This window comes from Sebastes fasciatus, chromosome 15 (assembly GCF_043250625.1).
Source record: "Sebastes fasciatus isolate fSebFas1 chromosome 15, fSebFas1.pri, whole genome shotgun sequence".
NCBI classification, from domain to species: Eukaryota; Metazoa; Chordata; class Actinopteri; order Perciformes; family Sebastidae; genus Sebastes; species Sebastes fasciatus.
Genome location: NC_133809.1, coordinates 208,518 through 230,140, shown reverse-complemented (window position 1 = coordinate 230,140; position 21,623 = coordinate 208,518). Strand labels below are relative to the sequence as shown.

Below are 21,623 nucleotides of genomic sequence, written 5' to 3'. Positions count from 1 at the left end.
CGTAGTGTACAGCGTAGTTTACATGGTGTTTACGTAGTGTACGTAGACATAGTTTACATAGTGTGTACGTAGTGTACGTAGACGTAGTTTACATAGTGTGTACGTAGTGTACGTAGACATAGTTTACATAGTGTACGTAGACGTAGTTTACATAGTGTGTACGTAGTGTACGTAGACGTAGTTTACATAGTGTGTACGTAGTGTACGTAGACATAGTTTACATAGTGTGTACGTAGACATAGTTTACATAGTGTGTACGTAGACATAGTTTACATAGTGTGTACGTAGACGTAGTTTACATAGTGTGTACGTAGTGTACGTAGACGTAGTTTACATAGTGTACGTAGACGTAGTTTACATGGTGTGTACGTAGTGTACGTAGACGTAGTTTACATAGTGTGTACGTAGTGTACGTAGACAGTTTACATAGTGTGTACGTAGACATAGTTTACATAGTGTGTACGTAGACGTAGTTTACATAGTGTGTACGTAGACGTAGTTTACATAGTGTGTACGTAGACGTAGTTTACATAGTGTACGTAGACGTAGTTTACATAGTGTGTACGTAGTGTACGTAGACGTAGTTTACATAGTGTACGTAGACGTAGTTTACATAGTGTGTACGTAGTGTACGTAGACGTAGTTTACATAGTGTGTACGTAGTGTACGTAGACGTAATTTACATAGTGTGTACGTAGTGTACGTAGACGTAGTTTACATGGTGTGTACGTAGTGTACGTAGACATAGTTTACATAGTGTGTACGTAGACATAGTTTACATAGTGTGTACGTAGACGTAGTTTACATAGTGTGTACGTAGACGTAGTTTACATAGTGTGTACGTAGTGTACGTAGATGTAGTTTACATAGTGTGTACGTAGTGTACGTAGACGTAGTTTACATAGTGTGTACGTAGTGTACGTAGACGTAGTTTACATAGTGTACGTAGACGTAGTTTACATGGTGTGTACGTAGTGTACGTAGACGTAGTTTACATAGTGTGTACGTAGTGTACGTAGACATAGTTTACATAGTGTGTACGTAGACATAGTTTACATAGTGTGTACGTAGACGTAGTTTACATAGTGTGTACGTAGTGTACGTAGACGTAGTTTACATAGTGTGTACGTAGACGTAGTTTACATAGTGTGTACGTAGTGTACGTAGACGTAGTTTACATAGTGTGTACGTAGTGTACGTAGACGTAATTTACATAGTGTGTACGTAGTGTACGTAGACGTAGTTTACATGGTGTGTACGTAGTGTACGTAGACGTAATTTACATAGTGTGTATGTAGTGTACGTAGACATAGTTTACATAGTGTGTACGTAGACATAGTTTACATAGTGTGTACGTAGACGTAGTTTACATAGTGTGTACGTAGACGTAGTTTACATAGTGTGTACGTAGACGTAGTTTACATAGTGTGTACGTAGACGTAGTTTACATAGTGTGTACGTAGTGTACGTAGACGTAGTTTTGTGGGCCGTCATCTTTCAGATCTGGGTCGAGTGAATAAAATGTGCGGTGTCTGTTGACGGTAGCTCGGCTGATTCAAGATGGCGGTTTGTGTCCCGCTAGACACGCTTCTCTCTGACCAATCAGTGGTCGGCCGTGTTTTAACTCCGCCTTCTACTTCCTGTCTACGGTTCAGCCTTAGAGAGCTGCAGGAATGAGTCAGCATGATGTCACTTCCTGTTCCGTCATCTGGAGGTCAGGGGGTTTACTTAGTTTCTCTGTTGAGGAGGTCAACACCTGGACTTCCTGTCTGCAGGTGATCTGGTTCCTGAGGGACTCACCTTCACCTTCACCATGCGTTTGACGGTCTTGATCTTGGCCTCGCAGAAGGCTCCTCTGTATTTGGCGCTGACATCCGTCCCCACCGTCAGGTAGGGCGGCTCGTCTGCTGCCTGAAACACACACCAGTGACATCAGGACACACTCCCAGCATGCACTGCAGCACACCGCACAGCACACTCCCAGCATGCACTGCAGCAATAAAATAAACTAAACCAGTCTGGTAGTTTAACTGGTCCCAGTCTGGCTCCATCAGTCTGTACACAAGCTTGCTATGCGTTAAGGTGGACTGAAGGTCTGAGCTGGTCTGGGTTTGTCTGGGTTTGTCTGGGTTGGTCTGGGCTGGTCTGTGTTGGTCTGAGCTGGTCTTTGTTGGTCTGAGCTGGTCTGGGTTGGTCTGTGTTGGTCTGAGCTGGTCTGGGTTGGTCTGTGTTGGTCTGAGCTGGTCTGGGTTGGTCTGGGTTGGTCTGTGTTGGTCTGAGCTGAGCTGGTCTGGGTTGGTCTGTGATAGTCTGGGTTGATCTTTGTTGGTCTGAGCTGGTCTGGGTTGGTCTGTGCTAGTCTGGGTTGGTCTTTGTTGGTCTGAGCTGGTCTGGGTTGGTCTGTGCTAGTCTGGGTTGGTCTTTGTTGGTCTGAGCTGGTCTGGGTTGGTCTGGGTTGATCTGTGTTGTCTGAGCTGAGCTGGTCTGGGTTGTCTGTGCTAGTCTGGGTTGGTCTTTGTTGGTCTGAGCTAGTCAGGGTTGGTCTGTGTTGGTCTGTGCTAGTCTGGGTTGGTCTGTGTTGGTCTGAGCTGGTCTGAGCTGGTCTGGGTTGGTCTGGGTTGGTCTGTGTTGGTCTGAGCTGGTCTGGGTTGGTCTGGGTTGGTCTGTGTTGGTCTGAGCTGGTCTGGTCTGGTCTGGTCTGGGTTAGTCTGTGCTAGTCTGGGTTGGTCTTTGTTGGTCTGAGCTGGTCTGGGTTGGTCTGTGCTAGTCTGGGTTGGTCTGTGTTGGTCTGAGCTGGTCTGGGTTGGTGTGTGTTGGTCTGTGTTGGTATGAGCTGGACTGAGCTGGTCTGGGTTGGTCTGTGTTGGTCTGTGTTGGTCTGGTCTGGTCTGGGTTGGTCTGTGCTACTCTGGCTTGGTCTTTGTTGGTCTGAGCTGGTCTGGGTTGGTCTGTGTTGGTATGAGCTGGACTGAGCTGGTCTGGGTTGGTCTGAGCTGGTCTGAGCTGGTTTGGGTTGGTCTGTGTTGGTCTGAGCTGGTCTGGGTTGGTCTGAGCTGGTCTGGGTTGGTCTGTGTTGGTCTGAGCTGGTCTGTGTCTCAGTCCCACTAATGTGCTGCTGGTCTCATTTAGTCTCATCAATCCTCTGTTGTACTGTGAAGGACCCCTTTAACAAGTCTCACAGGGTCCACATCGACCAGTCGGTGTCTCAGACTGGGACCAGTCAGTGTCTCAGACTGGGACCAGTTGGTGTCTCAGTTGGTGTCTCAGACTGGGACCAGTCGGTGCCTCAGACTTGAACCAGTCGGTGTCTCAGACTGGGACCAGTCGGTGCCTCAGACTGGGACCAGTCGGTGCCTCAGACTTGAACCAGTCGGTGTCTCAGACTGGGACCAGTCGGTGCCTCAGACTTGAACCAGTCGGTGTCTCAGACTGGGACCAGTCAGTGTCTCAGACTGGGACCAGTTGGTGTCTCAGACTGGGACCAGTCTGTGTCTCAGTTGGTGTCTCAGACTGGGACCAGTCTGTGTCTCATTTGGTGTCTCAGACTGGGACCAGTCTGTGTCTCAGTTGGTGTGTCAGACTGGGACCAGTTGGTGTCTCAGACTGGGACCAGTTGGTGTCCCAGTTGGTGTCTCAGACTGGGACCAGTTGGTGTCTCAGACTGGGACCAGTTGGTGTCCCAGTTGGTGTCTCAGACTGGGACCAGTCAGTGTCTCAGACTGGGACCAGTTGGTGTCTCAGTTGGTGTCTCAGACTGGGACCAGTCGGTGCCTCAGACTTGAACCAGTCGGTGTCTCAGACTGGGACCAGTTGGTGTCTCAGACTGGGACCAGTTGGTGTCTCAGACTGGGACCAGTCGGTGTCTCAGTTGGTGTCTCAGTCGGTGTCTCAGACTGGGACCAGTCGGTGTCTCAGACTGGGACCAGTTGGTGTCTCAGACTGGGACCAGTCTGTGTCTCAGTCGGTGTCTCAGACTGGGACCAGTCTGTGTCTCAGTCAGTGTCTCAGACTGGAACCAGTCGGTGTCTCAGTTGGTGTCTCAGACTGGGACCAGTTGGTGTCTCAGTTGGTGTCTCAGTTGGTGTCTCAGACTGGGACCAGTTGGTGTCTCAGACTGGGACCAGTCGGTGTCTCAGACTGGGATCAGTAGGTGTCTCAGACTGGGATCAGTCGGTGTCTCAGACTTGGACCAGTCTGTGTCTCAGACTGGGACCAGTCTGTGTCTCAGTCGGTGTCTCAGACTGGGACCAGTCGGTGTCTCAGACTGGGACCAGTCGGTGTCTCAGACTGGGACCAGTCGGTGTCTCAGTTGGTGTCTCAGACTGGGACCAGTCGGTGTCTCAGACTGGGACCAGTTGGTGTCTCAGTCGGTGTCTCGGACTGGGACCAGTTGGTGTCTCAGTTGGTGTCTCAGACTGGGACCAGTTGGTGTCTTAGTTGGTGTCTCAGACTGGGACCAGTTGGTGTCTCAGACTGGGACCAGTTGGTGTCTCAGTTGGTGTCTCAGACTGGGACCAGTCGGTGTCTCAGACTGGGACCAGTCGGTGTCTCAGACTGGGACCAGTTGGTGTCTCAGTCGGTGTCTCAGTTGGTGTCTCAGACTGGGACCAGTTGGTGTCTCAGTTGGTGTCTCAGACTGGGACCAGTTGGTGTCTCAGACTGGGACCAGTCGGTGTCTCAGACTGGGATCAGTAGGTGTCTCAGACTGGGATCAGTCGGTGTCTCAGACTTGGACCAGTCTGTGTCTCAGACTGGGACCAGTCTGTGTCTCAGTCGGTGTCTCAGACTGGGACCAGTCGGTGTCTCAGACTGGGACCAGTCGGTGTCTCAGACTGGGACCAGTCGGTGTCTCAGTTGGTGTCTCAGACTGGGACCAGTCGGTGTCTCAGACTGGGACCAGTTGGTGTCTCAGTCGGTGTCTCGGACTGGGACCAGTTGGTGTCTCAGTTGGTGTCTCGGACTGGGACCAGTTGGTGTCTCAGTTGGTGTCTCAGACTGGGACCAGTTGGTGTCTTAGTTGGTGTCTCAGACTGGGACCAGTTGGTGTCTCAGACTGGGACCAGTTGGTGTCTCAGTTGATGTCTCAGACTGGGACCAGTCGGTGTCTCAGACTGGGATCAGTTGGTGTCTCAGGCTGGGACCAGTCGATGTCTCAGACTGGGACCAGTTGGTGTCTCAGTTGGTGTCTCAGACTGGGACCAGTCGGTGTCTCAGACTGGGACCAGTTGGTGTCTCAGACTGGGACCAGTTGGTGTCTCAGTCGGTGTCTCAGTTGGTGTCTCAGACTGGGACCAGTTGGTGTCTCAGTCGGTGTCTCAGTTGGTGTCTCAGACTGGGACCGGTTGGTGTCTCAGTCGGTGTCTCAGTTGGTGTCTCAGTTGGTGTCTCAGACTGGGACCAGTCGGTGTCTCAGGCTAGGACAAGTTGGTGTCTCAGACTGGGACCAGTAGGTGTCTCAGACTGGGACCAGTTGGTGTCTCAGACTGGGACCAGTCGGTGTCTCAGACTGGGACCAGTCGGTGCCTCAGACTGGGACCAGTCGGTGCCTCAGACTGGGACCAGTCGGTGCCTCAGACTGGGACCAGTCGGTGCCTCAGACTGGGACCAGTCGGTGCCTCAGACTTGAACCAGTCGGTGTCTCAGACTGGGACCAGTCGGTGCCTCAGACTGGGACCAGTCGGTGCCTCAGACTTGAACCAGTCGGTGCCTCAGACTTGAACCAGTCGGTGCCTCAGACTGGGACCAGTCGGTGCCTCAGACTTGAACCAGTCGGTGTCTCAGACTTGAACCAGTCGGTGTCTCAGACTGGGACCAGTCGGTGTCTCAGACTGGGACCAGTTGGTGTCTCAGTTGGTGTGTCAGACTGGGACCAGTTGGTGTCTCAGACTGGGACCAGTTGGTGTCCCAGTTGGTGTCTCAGACTGGGACCAGTCAGTGTCTCAGACTGGGACCTCAGACTGGGACCAGTCGGTGCCTCAGACTTGAACCAGTCGGTGTCTCAGACTGGGACCAGTTGGTGTCTCAGACTGGGATCAGTTGGTGTCTCAGACTGGGACCAGTCGGTGTCTCAGACTGGGACCAATTGGTGTCTCAGTCGGTGTCTCAGTTGGTGTCTCAGTTGGTGTCTCAGACTGGGACCAGTTGGTGTCTCAGACTGGGATCAGTCGGTGTCTCAGACTGGGACCGGTCGGTGTCTCAGACTGGGACCGGTCGGTGTCTCAGTCGGTGTCTCAGTTGGTGTCTCAGTTGGTGTCTCAGACTGGGACCGGTCGGTGTCTCAGTTGGTGTCTCAGACTGGGACAAGTTGGTGTCTCAGACTGGGACCAGTAGGTGTCTCAGACTGGGACCAGTTGGTGTCTCAGACTGGGACCAGTTGGTGTCTCAGACTGGGACCAGTTGGTGTCTCAGACTGGGACCAGTCGGTGTCTCAGACTGGGACCAGTCGGTGCCTCAGACTGGGACCAGTCGGTGCCTCAGACTGGGACCAGTCGGTGCCTCAGACTTGAACCAGTCGGTGTCTCAGACTGGGACCAGTCGGTGCCTCAGACTTGAACCAGTCGGTGCCTCAGACTTGAACCAGTCGGTGCCTCAGACTGGGACCAGTCGGTGCCTCAGACTTGAACCAGTCGGTGTCTCAGACTGGGACCAGTCAGTGTCTCAGACTGGGACCAGTTGGTGTCTCAGTTGGTGTGTCAGACTGGGACCAGTTGGTGTCTCAGACTGGGACCAGTTGGTGTCCCAGTTGGTGTCTCAGACTGGGACCAGTCAGTGTCTCAGACTGGGACCAGTTGGTGTCTCAGTTGGTGTCTCAGACTGGGACCAGTCGGTGTCTCAGACTGGGACCAGTCGGTGTCTCAGACTGGGACCAGTCGGTGTCTCAGACTGGGACCAGTTGGTGTCTCAGACTGGGATCAGTTGGTGTCTCAGACTGGGACCAGTCGGTGTCTCAGACTGGGACCAGTTGGTGTCTCAGTCGGTGTCTCGGACTGGGACCAGTCGGTGTCTCAGTCGGTGTCTCAGACTGGGACCAGTCGGTGTCTCATTCGGTGTCTCAGACTGGGACCAGTTGGTGTCTTAGTTGGTGTCTCAGACTGGGACCAGTTGGTGTCTCAGTCGGTGTCTCAGACTGGGACCAGTCGGTGTCTCATTCGGTGTCTCAGACTGGGACCAGTTGGTGTCTTAGTTGGTGTCTCAGACTGGGACCAGTTGGTGTCTCAGACTGGGACCAGTTGGTGTCTCAGACTGGGACCAGTCGGTGTCTCAGACTGGGATCAGTTGGTGTCTCAGGCTGGGACCAGTTTGTGTCTCAGTCGGTGTCTCAGACTGGGACCGGTCGTTGTCTCAGTTGGTGTCTCAGACTGGGACCAGTCGGTGTCTCAGTCGGTGTCTCAGTTGGTGTCTCAGTTGGTGTCTCAGACTGGGACCGGTCGGTGTCTCAGTTGGTGTCTCAGACTGGGACCGGTCGGTGTCTCAGTCGGTGTCTCAGTTGGTGTCTCAGACTGGGACCGGTCGGTGTCTCAGTTGGTGTCTCAGACTGGGACCGGTCGGTGTCTCAGTTGGTGTCTCAGACTGGGACCAGTCGGTGTCTCAGTTGGTGTCTCAGACTGGGACCGGTCGGTGTCTCAGTTGGTGTCTCAGACTGGGACCGGTCGGTGTCTCAGTTGGTGTCTCAGACTGGGACCGGTCGGTGTCTCAGTCGGTGTCTCAGACTGGGACCGGTCGGTGTCTCAGTCGGTGTCTCAGTCGGTGTCTCAGACTGGGACCGGTCGGTGTCTCAGTTGGTGTCTCAGACTGGGACCGGTCGGTGTCTCATTCGGTGTCTCAGACTGGGACCAGTTGGTGTCTCAGACTGGGACCAGTTGGTCTCAGTTGGTGTCTCAGACTGGGACCAGTGGTGTCTCAGACTGGGACCAGTCGGTGTCTCAGACTGGGACCAGTCGGTGTCTCAGACTGGGACCAGTCGGTGTCTCAGACTGGGACCAGTCGGTGTCTCAGTTGGTGTCTCAGACTGGGACCAGTCGGTGTCTCAGACTGGGACCAGTTGGTGTCTCAGTCGGTGTCTCGGACTGGGACCAGTTGGTGTCTCAGTTGGTGTCTCAGACTGGGACCAGTCGGTGTCTCATTCGGTGTCTCAGACTGGGACCAGTTGGTGTCTTAGTTGGTGTCTCAGACTGGGACCAGTTGGTGTCTCAGACTGGGACCAGTTGGTGTCTCAGTCGGTGTCTCGGACTGGGACCAGTTGGTGTCTCAGTTGGTGTCTCAGACTGGGACCAGTCGGTGTCTCATTCGGTGTCTCAGACTGGGACCAGTTGGTGTCTCAGACTTGGACCAGTCTGTGTCTCAGACTGGGACCAGTCTGTGTCTCAGTCGGTGTCTCAGACTGGGACCAGTCGGTGTCTCAGACTGGGACCAGTCGGTGTCTCAGTTGGTGTCTCAGACTGGGACCAGTCGGTGTCTCAGACTGGGACCAGTTGGTGTCTCAGTCGGTGTCTCGGACTGGGACCAGTTGGTGTCTCAGTTGGTGTCTCAGACTGGGACCAGTTGGTGTCTTAGTTGGTGTCTCAGACTGGGACCAGTTGGTGTCTCAGACTGGGACCAGTTGGTGTCTCAGTTGATGTCTCAGACTGGGACCAGTCGGTGTCTCAGACTGGGATCAGTTGGTGTCTCAGGCTGGGACCAGTCGATGTCTCAGACTGGGACCAGTTGGTGTCTCAGACTGGGACCAGTTGGTGTCTCAGTTGGTGTCTCAGACTGGGACCAGTCGGTGTCTCAGACTGGGACCAGTTGGTGTCTCAGACTGGGACCAGTTGGTGTCTCAGTCGGTGTCTCAGTTGGTGTCTCAGACTGGGACCAGTTGGTGTCTCAGTCGGTGTCTCAGTTGGTGTCTCAGACTGGGACCGGTCGGTGTCTCAGTCGGTGTCTCAGTTGGTGTCTCAGTTGGTGTCTCAGACTGGGACCGGTCGGTGTCTCAGTTGGTGTCTCAGACTGGGACCAGTCGGTGTCTCAGGCTGGGACAAGTTGGTGTCTCAGACTGGGACCAGTAGGTGTCTCAGACTGGGACCAGTTGGTGTCTCAGACTGGGACCAGTTGGTGTCTCAGACTGGGACCAGTCGGTGTCTCAGACTGGGACCAGTCGGTGCCTCAGACTGGGACCAGTCGGTGCCTCAGACTGGGACCAGTCGGTGCCTCAGACTTGAACCAGTCGGTGTCTCAGACTGGGACCAGTCGGTGCCTCAGACTGGGACCAGTCGGTGTCTCAGACTGGGACCAGTCGGTGTCTCAGACTGGGACCAGTCGGTGCCTCAGACTGGGACCAGTCGGTGCCTCAGACTGGGACCAGTCGGTGCCTCAGACTTGAACCAGTCGGTGTCTCAGACTGGGACCAGTCGGTGCCTCAGACTGGGACCAGTCGGTGCCTCAGACTTGAACCAGTCGGTGCCTCAGACTTGAACCAGTCGGTGCCTCAGACTGGGACCAGTCGGTGCCTCAGACTTGAACCAGTCGGTGTCTCAGACTTGAACCAGTCGGTGTCTCAGACTGGGACCAGTCGGTGTCTCAGACTGGGACCAGTTGGTGTCTCAGTTGGTGTGTCAGACTGGGACCAGTTGGTGTCTCAGACTGGGACCAGTTGGTGTCCCAGTTGGTGTCTCAGACTGGGACCAGTCAGTGTCTCAGACTGGGACCTCAGACTGGGACCAGTCGGTGCCTCAGACTTGAACCAGTCGGTGTCTCAGACTGGGACCAGTTGGTGTCTCAGACTGGGATCAGTTGGTGTCTCAGACTGGGACCAGTCGGTGTCTCAGACTGGGACCAATTGGTGTCTCAGTCGGTGTCTCAGTTGGTGTCTCAGTTGGTGTCTCAGACTGGGACCAGTTGGTGTCTCAGACTGGGATCAGTCGGTGTCTCAGACTGGGACCAGTCGGTGTCTCAGACTGGGACCGGTCGGTGTCTCAGTTGGTGTCTCAGTTGGTGTCTCAGTCGGTGTCTCAGTTGGTGTCTCAGTTGGTGTCTCAGACTGGGACCGGTCGGTGTCTCAGTTGGTGTCTCAGACTGGGACAAGTTGGTGTCTCAGACTGGGACCAGTAGGTGTCTCAGACTGGGACCAGTTGGTGTCTCAGACTGGGACCAGTCAGTGTCTCAGACTGGGACCAGTTGGTGTCTCAGTTGGTGTGTCAGACTGGGACCAGTTGGTGTCTCAGACTGGGACCAGTTGGTGTCCCAGTTGGTGTCTCAGACTGGGACCAGTCAGTGTCTCAGACTGGGACCAGTTGGTGTCTCAGTTGGTGTGTCAGACTGGGACCAGTTGGTGTCTCAGACTGGGACCAGTTGGTGTCCCAGTTGGTGTCTCAGACTGGGACCAGTCAGTGTCTCAGACTGGGACCAGTTGGTGTCTCAGTTGGTGTCTCAGACTGGGACCAGTCGGTGTCTCAGACTGGGACCAGTTGGTGTCTCAGTTGGTGTGTCAGACTGGGACCAGTTGGTGTCTCAGACTGGGACCAGTCGGTGTCTCAGTTGGTGTCTCAGACTGGGACCAGTCAGTGTCTCAGACTGGGACCAGTTGGTGTCTCAGTTGGTGTCTCAGACTGGGACCAGTCGGTGTCTCAGACTGGGACCAGTCAGTGTCTCAGACTGGGACCAGTTGGTGTCTCAGTTGGTGTGTCAGACTGGGACCAGTTGGTGTCTCAGACTGGGACCAGTTGGTGTCCCAGTTGGTGTCTCAGACTGGGACCAGTCAGTGTCTCAGACTGGGACCAGTTGGTGTCTCAGTTGGTGTCTCAGACTGGGACCAGTCGGTGTCTCAGACTGGGACCAGTCGGTGTCTCAGACTGGGACCAGTCGGTGTCTCAGACTGGGACCAGTTGGTGTCTCAGACTGGGATCAGTTGGTGTCTCAGACTGGGACCAGTCGGTGTCTCAGACTGGGACCAGTTGGTGTCTCAGACTGGGACCAGTTGGTGTCTCAGTCGGTGTCTCGGACTGGGACCAGTCGGTGTCTCAGTCGGTGTCTCAGACTGGGACCAGTCGGTGTCTCATTCGGTGTCTCAGACTGGGACCAGTTGGTGTCTTAGTTGGTGTCTCAGACTGGGACCAGTTGGTGTCTCAGTCGGTGTCTCAGACTGGGACCAGTCGGTGTCTCATTCGGTGTCTCAGACTGGGACCAGTTGGTGTCTTAGTTGGTGTCTCAGACTGGGACCAGTTGGTGTCTCAGACTGGGACCAGTTGGTGTCTCAGACTGGGACCAGTCGGTGTCTCAGACTGGGATCAGTTGGTGTCTCAGGCTGGGACCAGTTTGTGTCTCAGTCGGTGTCTCAGACTGGGACCGGTCGTTGTCTCAGTTGGTGTCTCAGACTGGGACCAGTCGGTGTCTCAGTTGGTGTCTCAGACTGGGACCGGTCGGTGTCTCAGTCGGTGTCTCAGACTGGGACCGGTCGGTGTCTCAGTTGGTGTCTCAGACTGGGACCGGTCGGTGTCTCAGTCGGTGTCTCAGTTGGTGTCTCAGACTGGGACCGGTCGGTGTCTCAGTTGGTGTCTCAGACTGGGACCGGTCGGTGTCTCAGTTGGTGTCTCAGACTGGGACCGGTCGGTGTCTCAGTTGGTGTCTCAGACTGGGACCGGTCGGTGTCTCAGTTGGTGTCTCAGACTGGGACCGGTCGGTGTCTCAGTTGGTGTCTCAGACTGGGACCGGTCGGTGTCTCAGTCGGTGTCTCAGACTGGGACCGGTCGGTGTCTCAGTCGGTGTCTCAGTCGGTGTCTCAGACTGGGACCGGTCGGTGTCTCAGTTGGTGTCTCAGACTGGGACCAGTCGGTGTCTCAGTTGGTGTCTCAGACTGGGACCAGTCGGTGTCCCAGACTGGGACCAGTTGGTGTCTCAGTCGGTGTCTCGGACTGGGACCAGTTGGTGTCTCAGTTGGTGTCTCAGACTGGGACCAGTTGGTGTCTTAGTTGGTGTCTCAGACTGGGACCAGTTGGTGTCTCAGACTGGGACCAGTTGGTGTCTCAGTTGATGTCTCAGACTGGGACCAGTCGGTGTCTCAGACTGGGATCAGTTGGTGTCTCAGGCTGGGACCAGTCGATGTCTCAGACTGGGACCAGTTGGTGTCTCAGACTGGGACCAGTTGGTGTCTCAGTTGGTGTCTCAGACTGGGACCAGTCGGTGTCTCAGACTGGGACCAGTTGGTGTCTCAGACTGGGACCAGTTGGTGTCTCAGTCGGTGTCTCAGTTGGTGTCTCAGACTGGGACCAGTTGGTGTCTCAGTCGGTGTCTCAGTTGGTGTCTCAGACTGGGACCGGTCGGTGTCTCAGTCGGTGTCTCAGTTGGTGTCTCAGTTGGTGTCTCAGACTGGGACCGGTCGGTGTCTCAGTTGGTGTCTCAGACTGGGACCAGTCGGTGTCTCAGGCTGGGACAAGTTGGTGTCTCAGACTGGGACCAGTAGGTGTCTCAGACTGGGACCAGTCGGTGTCTCAGACTGGGACCAGTCGGTGTCTCAGACTGGGACCAGTCGGTGTCTCAGACTGGGACCAGTCGGTGCCTCAGACTGGGACCAGTCGGTGCCTCAGACTGGGACCAGTCGGTGCCTCAGACTTGAACCAGTCGGTGTCTCAGACTGGGACCAGTCGGTGCCTCAGACTGGGACCAGTCGGTGCCTCAGACTGGGACCAGTCGGTGCCTCAGACTGGGACCAGTCGGTGCCTCAGACTGGGACCAGTCGGTGCCTCAGACTTGAACCAGTCGGTGCCTCAGACTTGAACCAGTCGGTGCCTCAGACTGGGACCAGTCGGTGTCTCAGACTGGGATCAGTTGGTGTCTCAGACTGGGACCAGTCGGTGTCTCAGACTGGGACCAGTTGGTGTCTCAGTCGGTGTCTCGGACTGGGACCAGTTGGTGTCTCAGTCGGTGTCTCAGACTGGGACCAGTCGGTGTCTCATTCGGTGTCTCAGACTGGGACCAGTTGGTGTCTCAGACTGGGACCAGTTGGTGTCTCAGACTGGGACCAGTTGGTGTCTCAGACTGGGACCAGTCGGTGTCTCAGACTGGGATCAGTTGGTGTCTCAGGCTGGGACCAGTTTGTGTCTCAGTCGGTGTCTCAGACTGGGACCGGTCGTTGTCTCAGTTGGTGTCTCAGACTGGGACCAGTCGGTGTCTCAGTCGGTGTCTCAGTTGGTGTCTCAGACTGGGACCAGTTGGTGTCTCAGTCGGTGTCTCAGTTGGTGTCTCAGACTGGGACCGGTCGGTGTCTCAGTTGGTGTCTCAGACTGGGACCGGTCGGTGTCTCAGTTGGTGTCTCAGACTGGGACCGGTCGGTGTCTCAGTTGGTGTCTCAGACTGGGACCAGTCGGTGTCTCAGTCGGTGTCTCAGTCGGTGTCTCAGACTGGGACCGGTCGGTGTCTCAGTTGGTGTCTCAGACTGGGACCGGTCGGTGTCTCATTCAGTGTCTCAGACTGGGACCAGTTGGTGTCTCAGACTGGGACCAGTTGGTCTCAGTTGGTGTCTCAGACTGGGACCAGTCGGTGTCTCAGACTGGGACCAGTCGGTGTCTCAGACTGGGACCAGTTGGTGTCTCAGACTGGGACCAGTCGGTGTCTCATTCGGTGTCTCAGACTGGGACCAGTTGGTGTCTCAGACTGGGACCAGTTGGTGTCTCAGTCGGTGTCTCGGACTGGGACCAGTTGGTGTCTCAGTTGGTGTCTCAGACTGGGACCAGTCGGTGTCTCATTCGGTGTCTCAGACTGGGACCAGTTGGTGTCTTAGTTGGTGTCTCAGACTGGGACCAGTTGGTGTCTCAGACTGGGACCAGTCGGTGTCTCAGACTGGGATCAGTTGGTGTCTCAGGCTGGGACCAGTCTGTGTCTCAGTCGGTGTCTCAGACTGGGACCAGTCGGTGTCTCAGACTGGGACCAGTTGGTGTCTCAGTCGGTGTCTCAGACTGGGACCAGTTGGTGTCTCAGACTGGGACCAGTTGGTGTCTCAGTTGGTGTCTCAGACTGGGACCAGTCTGTGTCTCAGTCGGTGTCTCAGACTGGGACCAGTTGGTGTCTCAGACTGGGACCAGTCGGTGTCTCAGACTGGGATCAGTTGGTGTCTCAGGCTGGGACCAGTCTGTGTCTCAGTCGGTGTCTCAGACTGGGACCAGTCGGTGTCTCAGACTGGGACCAGTTGGTGTCTCAGTCGGTGTCTCAGACTGGGACCAGTTGGTGTCTCAGACTGGGACCAGTTGGTGTCTCAGTTGGTGTCTCAGACTGGGACCAGTCGGTGTCTCAGTCGGTGTCTCAGTTGGTGTCTCAGACTGGGACCGGTCGGTGTCTCAGTCGGTGTCTCAGTTGGTGTCTCAGACTGGGACCAGTCGGTGTCTCAGGCTGGGACAAGTTGGTGTCTCAGACTGGGACCAGTTGGTGTCTCAGTTGGTGTCACAGACTGGGACCAGTCGGTGTCTCAGACTGGGACCAGTTTGTGTCTCAGAATGGGACCAGTCTGTGTCTCAGACTGGGACCAGTCGGTGTCTCAGTTGGTGTCTCAGACTGGGACCAGTCGGTGTCTCAGACTGGGACCGGTCGGTGTCTCAGTTGGTGTCTCAGACTGGGACCGGTCGGTGTCTCAGTTGGTGTCTCAGACTGGGACCGGTCGGTGTCTCAGTTGGTGTCTCAGACTGGGACCGGTCGGTGTCTCAGTTGGTGTCTCAGACTGGGACCGGTCGGTGTCTCAGTTGGTGTCTCAGACTGGGACCGGTCGGTGTCTCAGTTGGTGTCTCAGACTGGGACCAGTCGGTGTCTCAGTCGGTGTCTCAGTCGGTGTCTCAGACTGGGACCGGTCGGTGTCTCAGTCGGTGTCTCAGTCGGTGTCTCAGACTGGGACCGGTCGGTGTCTCAGTCGGTGTCTCAGTCGGTGTCTCAGTCGGTGTCTCAGACTGGGACCGGTCGGTGTCTCAGTCGGTGTCTCAGTCGGTGTCTCAGACTGGGACCGGTCGGTGTCTCAGTTGGTGTCTCAGACTGGGACCAGTCGGTGTCTCAGTCGGTGTCTCAGTCGGTGTCTCAGACTGGGACCGGTCGGTGTCTCAGTTGGTGTCTCAGACTGGGACCAGTCGGTGTCTCAGTCGGTGTCTCAGTCGGTGTCTCAGACTGGGACCGGTCGGTGTCTCAGTTGGTGTCTCAGACTGGGACCGGTCGGTGTCTCAGTTGGTGTCTCAGTTGGTGTCTCAGGTCAAACACTCACCTTCATGTCTCCGGTTATTTGAGGGAGTCCAGCTCGGAAGATGGTGGATCGCTGAAAAACAGAGACAGGACGGGACTTAGCTGGACAGCAGAGGACAGACGGGGACAGGATGTCACACTAAGACAATGCTAAGCTAACCAACTAGCCTCTGACCCCCCCCCCCGGACTCTGAGGCAGCTAGCAGCGCTACTCACACCGGACACAGAGCTCCGGTTACAGCCGGCTGACGGTTCAGAGGAGAGGACATGGAGAGAGGACAGGGAGACACGGAGAGGACACACGGAAAGGGGACACGGAGAGCAGTCTGTCTTCCCGCTCCTCTCAGTCTCTGGGTCTGGTCGCCATCACAGCTCGGCTAACTCCCCCCCCTCCTCTCTAACCCGCTGCTAGCAGCTGCTGGAGACAGAGACCCGGGACAGACAGAACCGAGTCCCGGCACCAGTAAAGTGTAAACTCTGTGTGTGTGACGGCAGCAGCAGCGCTCAGGCTCTCTGAGCTAACTGTAGCTAACGGCTAACAGGGTTAGCCGTTAGCTACAGTTAGCTCGCTAGCTAGTCAGTGGATCAGATGTAAAGCTGCTGCTAGCTGCTCTGCTAGCAGAGCAGCTAACAGCGCAGCTAGCTGCTAGCTGCGACATTAGCTCGTGTTTCAGGCTAAACTAAGTTCGTACCGAGCCGAACCGGACCGGACCGGGTGACATTGGACGGAACCACAACTGTTGTGTTTCTTATTGATGATTGGTTGTGTGATGTTTGTCTCCTCAGAGCAGCAGCAGCTTGTCTTCATGTCTTCATGTCTTCAGTGAACAACAACCAGCAGCCATCAGAGACTCATCACAGCTAAACACAGAGCTACAGAGACTTACAGAGACTCACTGAGAGCTGCCGGTCACATCCACACGGCTCCGGTTCTCCGGTTCTACCGGGGATCAGAGTCAGAGGAAGGTTTTAATAGTGTTCTATAGTGTTCTATAGGGTTCTATAGGGTTCTATACTCACACTAGCGGCTCCGCTGCTTCTCCTCTTTAACAGCGAGACACGAACAACAAGCTGTTGAGCTCTGAGCTCTGTTTCCAGACACCTGATTGGCTGCGGTGACAGCGCTGGACGCAACGGAGCAATCTGATTGGTCGAGCGATTCCTGGATTTTAATAGGACATACCGTCTTCTGGCGTCGCTATTGGTCGATACGAACGCGGCGCCACGAGGGAAATGACGGCATCCGCTGGATGGTTGTCCAATCAGAGGCAAGTTCACAAGAAAAAACCCGCCACTGAGGATCGTAATTGGTCTCGCGCGTTTTGTTCCAAGAAGCGGAGCGTCGCTATTGGCTGAGCGGGCTTCCGTCTAACGCGTCACTGCAGGAAGCCCCGCCCCGTTACGTGCTGTGAGCCGCTCACCAGACTCCATTCAGAAACCTGCTCATTTAACAGAACCTGTTTACCACTGAGCTGCGGACCTGCGAGACAAACACACAATACATTCTGGAAGCCGTTACAATTTATAATATATCTGCTCACAAAGCATGAATTAATGTACACAAAATATAAACAATTACAACGGTTCGCCACCGCGTTCCGAGGTGAAAGCTGCTGGACCGGATTCACCGGAAACAGGTCAAATAGTGAATAAAAGTGCAATTAGTGTTTATATACGAGCTGCTTGTTGCATGACATGTAAGCCGAAACTAAGAGGTGCTATTGTGACTTTGTTATAGCTCCCAAATTCTGTTCTTTTACGTCAATAACTGGCCGATGACCGCTGTCAACCTTTAGTGGTCACTTTTTTAAATGGAGTTTGGCGATGCGGGTCCATACGTGAGAAAACGTCACATCTCGGGGGGTCGTGTTGAACCAGGCTCCGAACCGGTCCGCTGATACACAAACACCCGCTAAACGAGCCGAACCGGAGCCAGAACACTATAAAAACACATTTAAACCAGAATCACGGGAACAAACGTCGGTTTTATTCGGAGACACTCGGTGTTTGTGACGCGGTTCGTCCAGTGGGCGGGCTCATCGGCGCCTTACGTCACAGGAAGAGAGTGACGACAAAACCATATATGGTATGTTCCTGTCTAATACACACTGAGCCCTTCACACCTTCTGGACAGTAGTACTCTGGTCCTTTACTGCAGTACAAGTACTACTACTACTACTACTACTACTACTACTACTACACATTCCATGTGATGTCTATGGATAAAGTATAAAGTATTACAGTTACCTCAAAGTAGAAAGTAGCAGAACATGGAAATACTCAACTTAAAGGGACTGTTTGTTATTATATATTTCATGTTTATTATTATATATTTAAAGGGACTGTTAGTTAGAATCCTAAATGTGTTAACAGCTTCACCTGTGTCCGTTAAGTCAACTAAAGTCAGCGTCCTGTTGCTGGCGCTTGTGCTCGCTCTACATAGACATGAAGGAGCATCGCTCAACACAGTGAGGAGACACACGTCAGCTAAAAGCACAATATCACTCTATATTCCAGCTGCTTGGCAGTAATGTTAGCTGACCAGACCAAGGTCTCTCCATGAATCAATGCTGATCCTAGTGTTGGCTTTTCCCGCCTCAGCCTCCCGACCGCGGCCGGAGGGAACGGGGGAGACGATAACGTTTCTCTCTGCGGAGCCCCGTCACTTCACAAGACACGGGAAACCTCTGTTGGTCTGGAGGAGCTGCAGCAGTTATTTCTGCACAAACGTCCACTGAACATTCACTAGATATTCTCAGAGCTAAACTAACTCTTCTGCAGTGTGGAGTGAGCAGCATGCACGTGAGAGGTGGAGAGAGAGAGAGAGAGAAGGAGCACGGTGTGTGAGTGAAGGCAGGCAGAGGAGCAGAGGAGCAGAGGAGCAGAGACTCCGGTCCTGGAGACCAAAGCTACGGTCTCCCCCGCGTCCTCCGACCGCGGCCAACACTGTTTAACAGCTTCACTAGATACAACCAAGAGGTTTTGCTGCTTCACTGGAGTTCGTGTTGGAGTCTGAGTCTGAACAGCGGAGACACACGAGAGACCAGGAGACACACGAGAGACCATGAGACACACGAGAGACCATGAGACACACGAGAGACCAGGAGACACACGAGAGACCATGAGACACACGAGAGACCATGAGACACACGAGAGACCATGAGACACACGAGAGACCATGAGACACACGAGAGACCAGGAGACACACGAGACCAGGAGACACACGAGACACCATGAGACACACGAGAGACCATGAGACACACGAGAGACCAGGAGACACACGAGAGACCAGGAGACACACGAGAGACCATGAGACACACGAGACCATGAGACACACGAGACCATGAGACACACGAGACCATGAGACACACGAGAGACCATGAGACACACGAGACCATGAGACACACGAGAGACCATGAGACACACGAGAGACCATGAGACACACGAGAGACCATGAGACACACGAGAGACCATGAGACACACGAGACCATGAGACACACGAGAGACCATGAGACACACGAGAGACCATGAGACACACGAGAGACCATGAGACACACGAGAGACCATGAGACACACGAGAGACCAGGAGACACACGAGAGACCAGGAGACACACGAGAGACCATGAGACACACGAGAGACCATGAGACACACGAGACCAGGAGACACACGAGAGACCATGAGACACACGAGAGACCATGAGACACACGAGAGACCAGGAGACACACGAGAGACCATGAGACACCGACCAGCAAGGATTTATACCTTACGTTACTAACAGGACCTTTAAGTACCTTAAATGTACAGTACTAGAGTAGAAGTACCTGGTTCCTCCTGACTGACGGGTCGGGGGGGTTAATGAGTCAGACAGAAAAACAGAAAACATATTTTTTATTGTGAAAGCTGAAACTGATCAGAGCAGAAACATGAACGTTATTAAACTAGAAAACATGAAGAAGGAGCAGCAGAGGAGAGACTACATGTTGTCTTCATCAGAGTCGTCCTCCTCCTCCAGAGAGTCCTGAAACACACAGACACACCACGTCAACCACTTCACATCTTTTTTCTTTTAAAGATATTTTTTGGGGGCATTTTTTAAGCATTTATTGATCGGACAGTGGATAGGGTGTTGGAAAGGGGGAGAGAGAGAGAGATGACATGCGGAAAGGTCCACAGGCCGGATTCGAACCGGGGTCCACCGCGGCTAGGACTGAGCCTTGGCCGTACATGGGCGCCCGCTCTACCGACTGAGCTAACCAGGCGCCAGTTCACATCTTTAATCACCATTAATCTCACATGTTTTATCACTGGTCCGATACCGATACCGGTATCGGACCAGATACCGGTATCGGTATCTGGTGCTCATGTACTCGTAAAACAGCTCCGATACCACTTTACGGCAGCGTAACCAGATCAGAGATGCAACCAATTCATTCAGTCATTCAGTCAGTCATTCATTCAGTCACTCAGTCAGTCAGTCACTCAGTCAGTCAGTCACTCAGTCAGTCAGTCATTCAGTCAGTCACTCAGTCAGTCAGTCACTCAGTCAGTCAGTCACTCAGTCAGTCAGTCAGTCATTCATTCAGTCAGTCAGTCAGTCACTCAGTCAGTCACTCAGTCAGTCAGTCACTCAGTCAGTCAGTCACTCAGTCAGTCAGTCACTCAGTCAGTCAGTCATTCAGTCAGTCACTCAGTCAGTCAGTCACTCAGTCAGTCAGTCACTCAGTCAGTCAGTCAGTCATTCATTCAGTCAGTCAGTCAGTCACTCAGTCAGTCACTCAGTCAGTCAGTCACTCAGTCAGTCAGTCACTCAGTCAGTCAGTCACTCAGTCAGTCAGTCATTCAGTCATTCATTCAGTCATTCAGTCAGTCATTCAACGATGGAAAGAGACTTGATGAAAGAGCGGTTCTGAAGACGGATCAATAATCTTCTCAGGTGTTTATATATGATGATATTAGATTACAGATGTGTGCTGCTCACCTTGGCGTATTTCTCAGCTTCCTCTCGGACGTCTCTGGGTACCAGCACGTGGCGTCCGTTAGTCACTGAGGACAAGAGAACACAGTTCAACCACAGTTTAGCTTAGCATTCCGCTAACCTCCACCGCCACCACTGCTGCTGCTGTGACCTCAGCGGTGACCACGGCGGTGACCTCGGCCGTGACCTCAGCGGTCACACAGAAGGTGAAAGTGTTAGCGAGATGTAGAGAACATGTTGCTAATAGTTTAGCCTCCTGCTAACGTCCCGCCGTGAGCTAACCTACCAGCAACACATCCATCTCTGAAATGCTTCGCCAACATTGTGATGGTTCGTGGTCACGGGGCGGAAACTTTCTCCTCTTGTGTCATGAAACCATGAAACGAGTTGACTGAGAGGTTTGTGGAGACGCTGAATGGAGAGATGGTCGTGGTGATGAATCCGTCTGATCAACGGTCACTTTAACGTTTCTAGAGTCTCCAGAGGCGGCGAGTCGCGTCGGACGCCGCTGATTTACATCAAGTAGCCTCGACCTCAACTTTATGCAAAAGAGGAGCGGGCGACGGACCGTCTCTTGAACCGCGCCACCGCCACGCTCCCAGAATGCATTGCTGCACAGCTGCTTACACAGGCAGCGAACGGGAAGCGTGGAACGGACGGACGGTCCCTCTTCCTGTTTGGCGAAGGCGGCGTGAACTGAGGTTTGTTTTGGTTGACGGATACAGAACGGATATGACGTCACGTTACTCAGACTACCACAATAAAAGCGGTGACTTCCTGCTACCTCCACATAGACTCAGATATTAAAATATCTGTTTAGAAATCAGAAGAATCAAATACGGCGATACATCGGTGAGTCCATGTTGTTTCCACCCCGGATGTTTCCTGAGAGGAACGGCGTCCGTTCACACCGCCAGCCGGCGGTACAGATCCAGACGCTGAGCGTCATCAGTGAGGAGCTCTCCTGGTGAAGGAACACCAGATTATTAACCGGTGAGGAAACGTCCTCAGCACGGCGTCACTAGCTGGTGAGTGTGTGTGAGTGTGAGTGTGTGTGTTTTTGTGTGTGTTTGTGTGTGTGTAAGTGTGTGTGTGAGTGTGAGTGTGTGTGTGAGTGTGAGTGTGTGTTTTTGTGTGTGTTTGTGTGTGTGTGAGTGTGAGTGTGTGTGTGTAAGTGTGTGTGTAAGTGTGTGTGTGAGTGTGTGTGTGAGTGTGTGTGAGTGTGTGTGTGTGTGCGTGGAGGTCAGCTCAGGGATTGGTCAGACAGCCAAGAGGAAGTAACATCACAGGAGTTCAGTCCAGTGAGCGAAACCTCTGTGACTCTCATCATCCGTCCCCGCTGATCGATCACTCTGATCGACTGTATTGATCAGTGATCGGCTGTTTAACGAGGTCTCTCTGTGCTGGTGTATTCTGTCGCGGGTCAAACCAGGAAGTAAACAGGAAGTAGAGAAGCAGAGC

At 53.9% G+C, this 21,623-nt stretch overlaps 2 protein-coding genes across 2 annotated transcripts in view; both read right to left on the bottom strand.

Annotated features, from left to right (window-relative positions):
• Positions 1–16,056, bottom strand: part of arid4a (AT-rich interactive domain 4A) — a 47,258-nt gene extending 31,202 nt beyond the window's left edge. The window contains exons 1-3 of the mRNA XM_074661165.1: positions 15,879–16,056; positions 15,209–15,259; positions 1,801–1,911 (exon numbers count right to left, since the gene is read on the bottom strand). Coding sequence (XP_074517266.1) covers positions 1,801–1,911; positions 15,209–15,259; positions 15,879–15,908 — 192 coding nt within the window. The 5' untranslated portion in view covers positions 15,909–16,056. The remainder of the gene's footprint in view (positions 1–1,800; positions 1,912–15,208; positions 15,260–15,878) is intronic.
• A 3,002-nt stretch (positions 16,057–19,058) lies between these two features.
• psma3 (proteasome 20S subunit alpha 3) overlaps positions 19,059–21,623 on the bottom strand; it is a 10,084-nt gene continuing 7,519 nt past the window's right edge. The window contains exons 10-11 of the mRNA XM_074660421.1: positions 20,166–20,230; positions 19,059–19,205 (exon numbers count right to left, since the gene is read on the bottom strand). Coding sequence (XP_074516522.1) covers positions 19,161–19,205; positions 20,166–20,230 — 110 coding nt within the window. The 3' untranslated portion in view covers positions 19,059–19,160. The remainder of the gene's footprint in view (positions 19,206–20,165; positions 20,231–21,623) is intronic.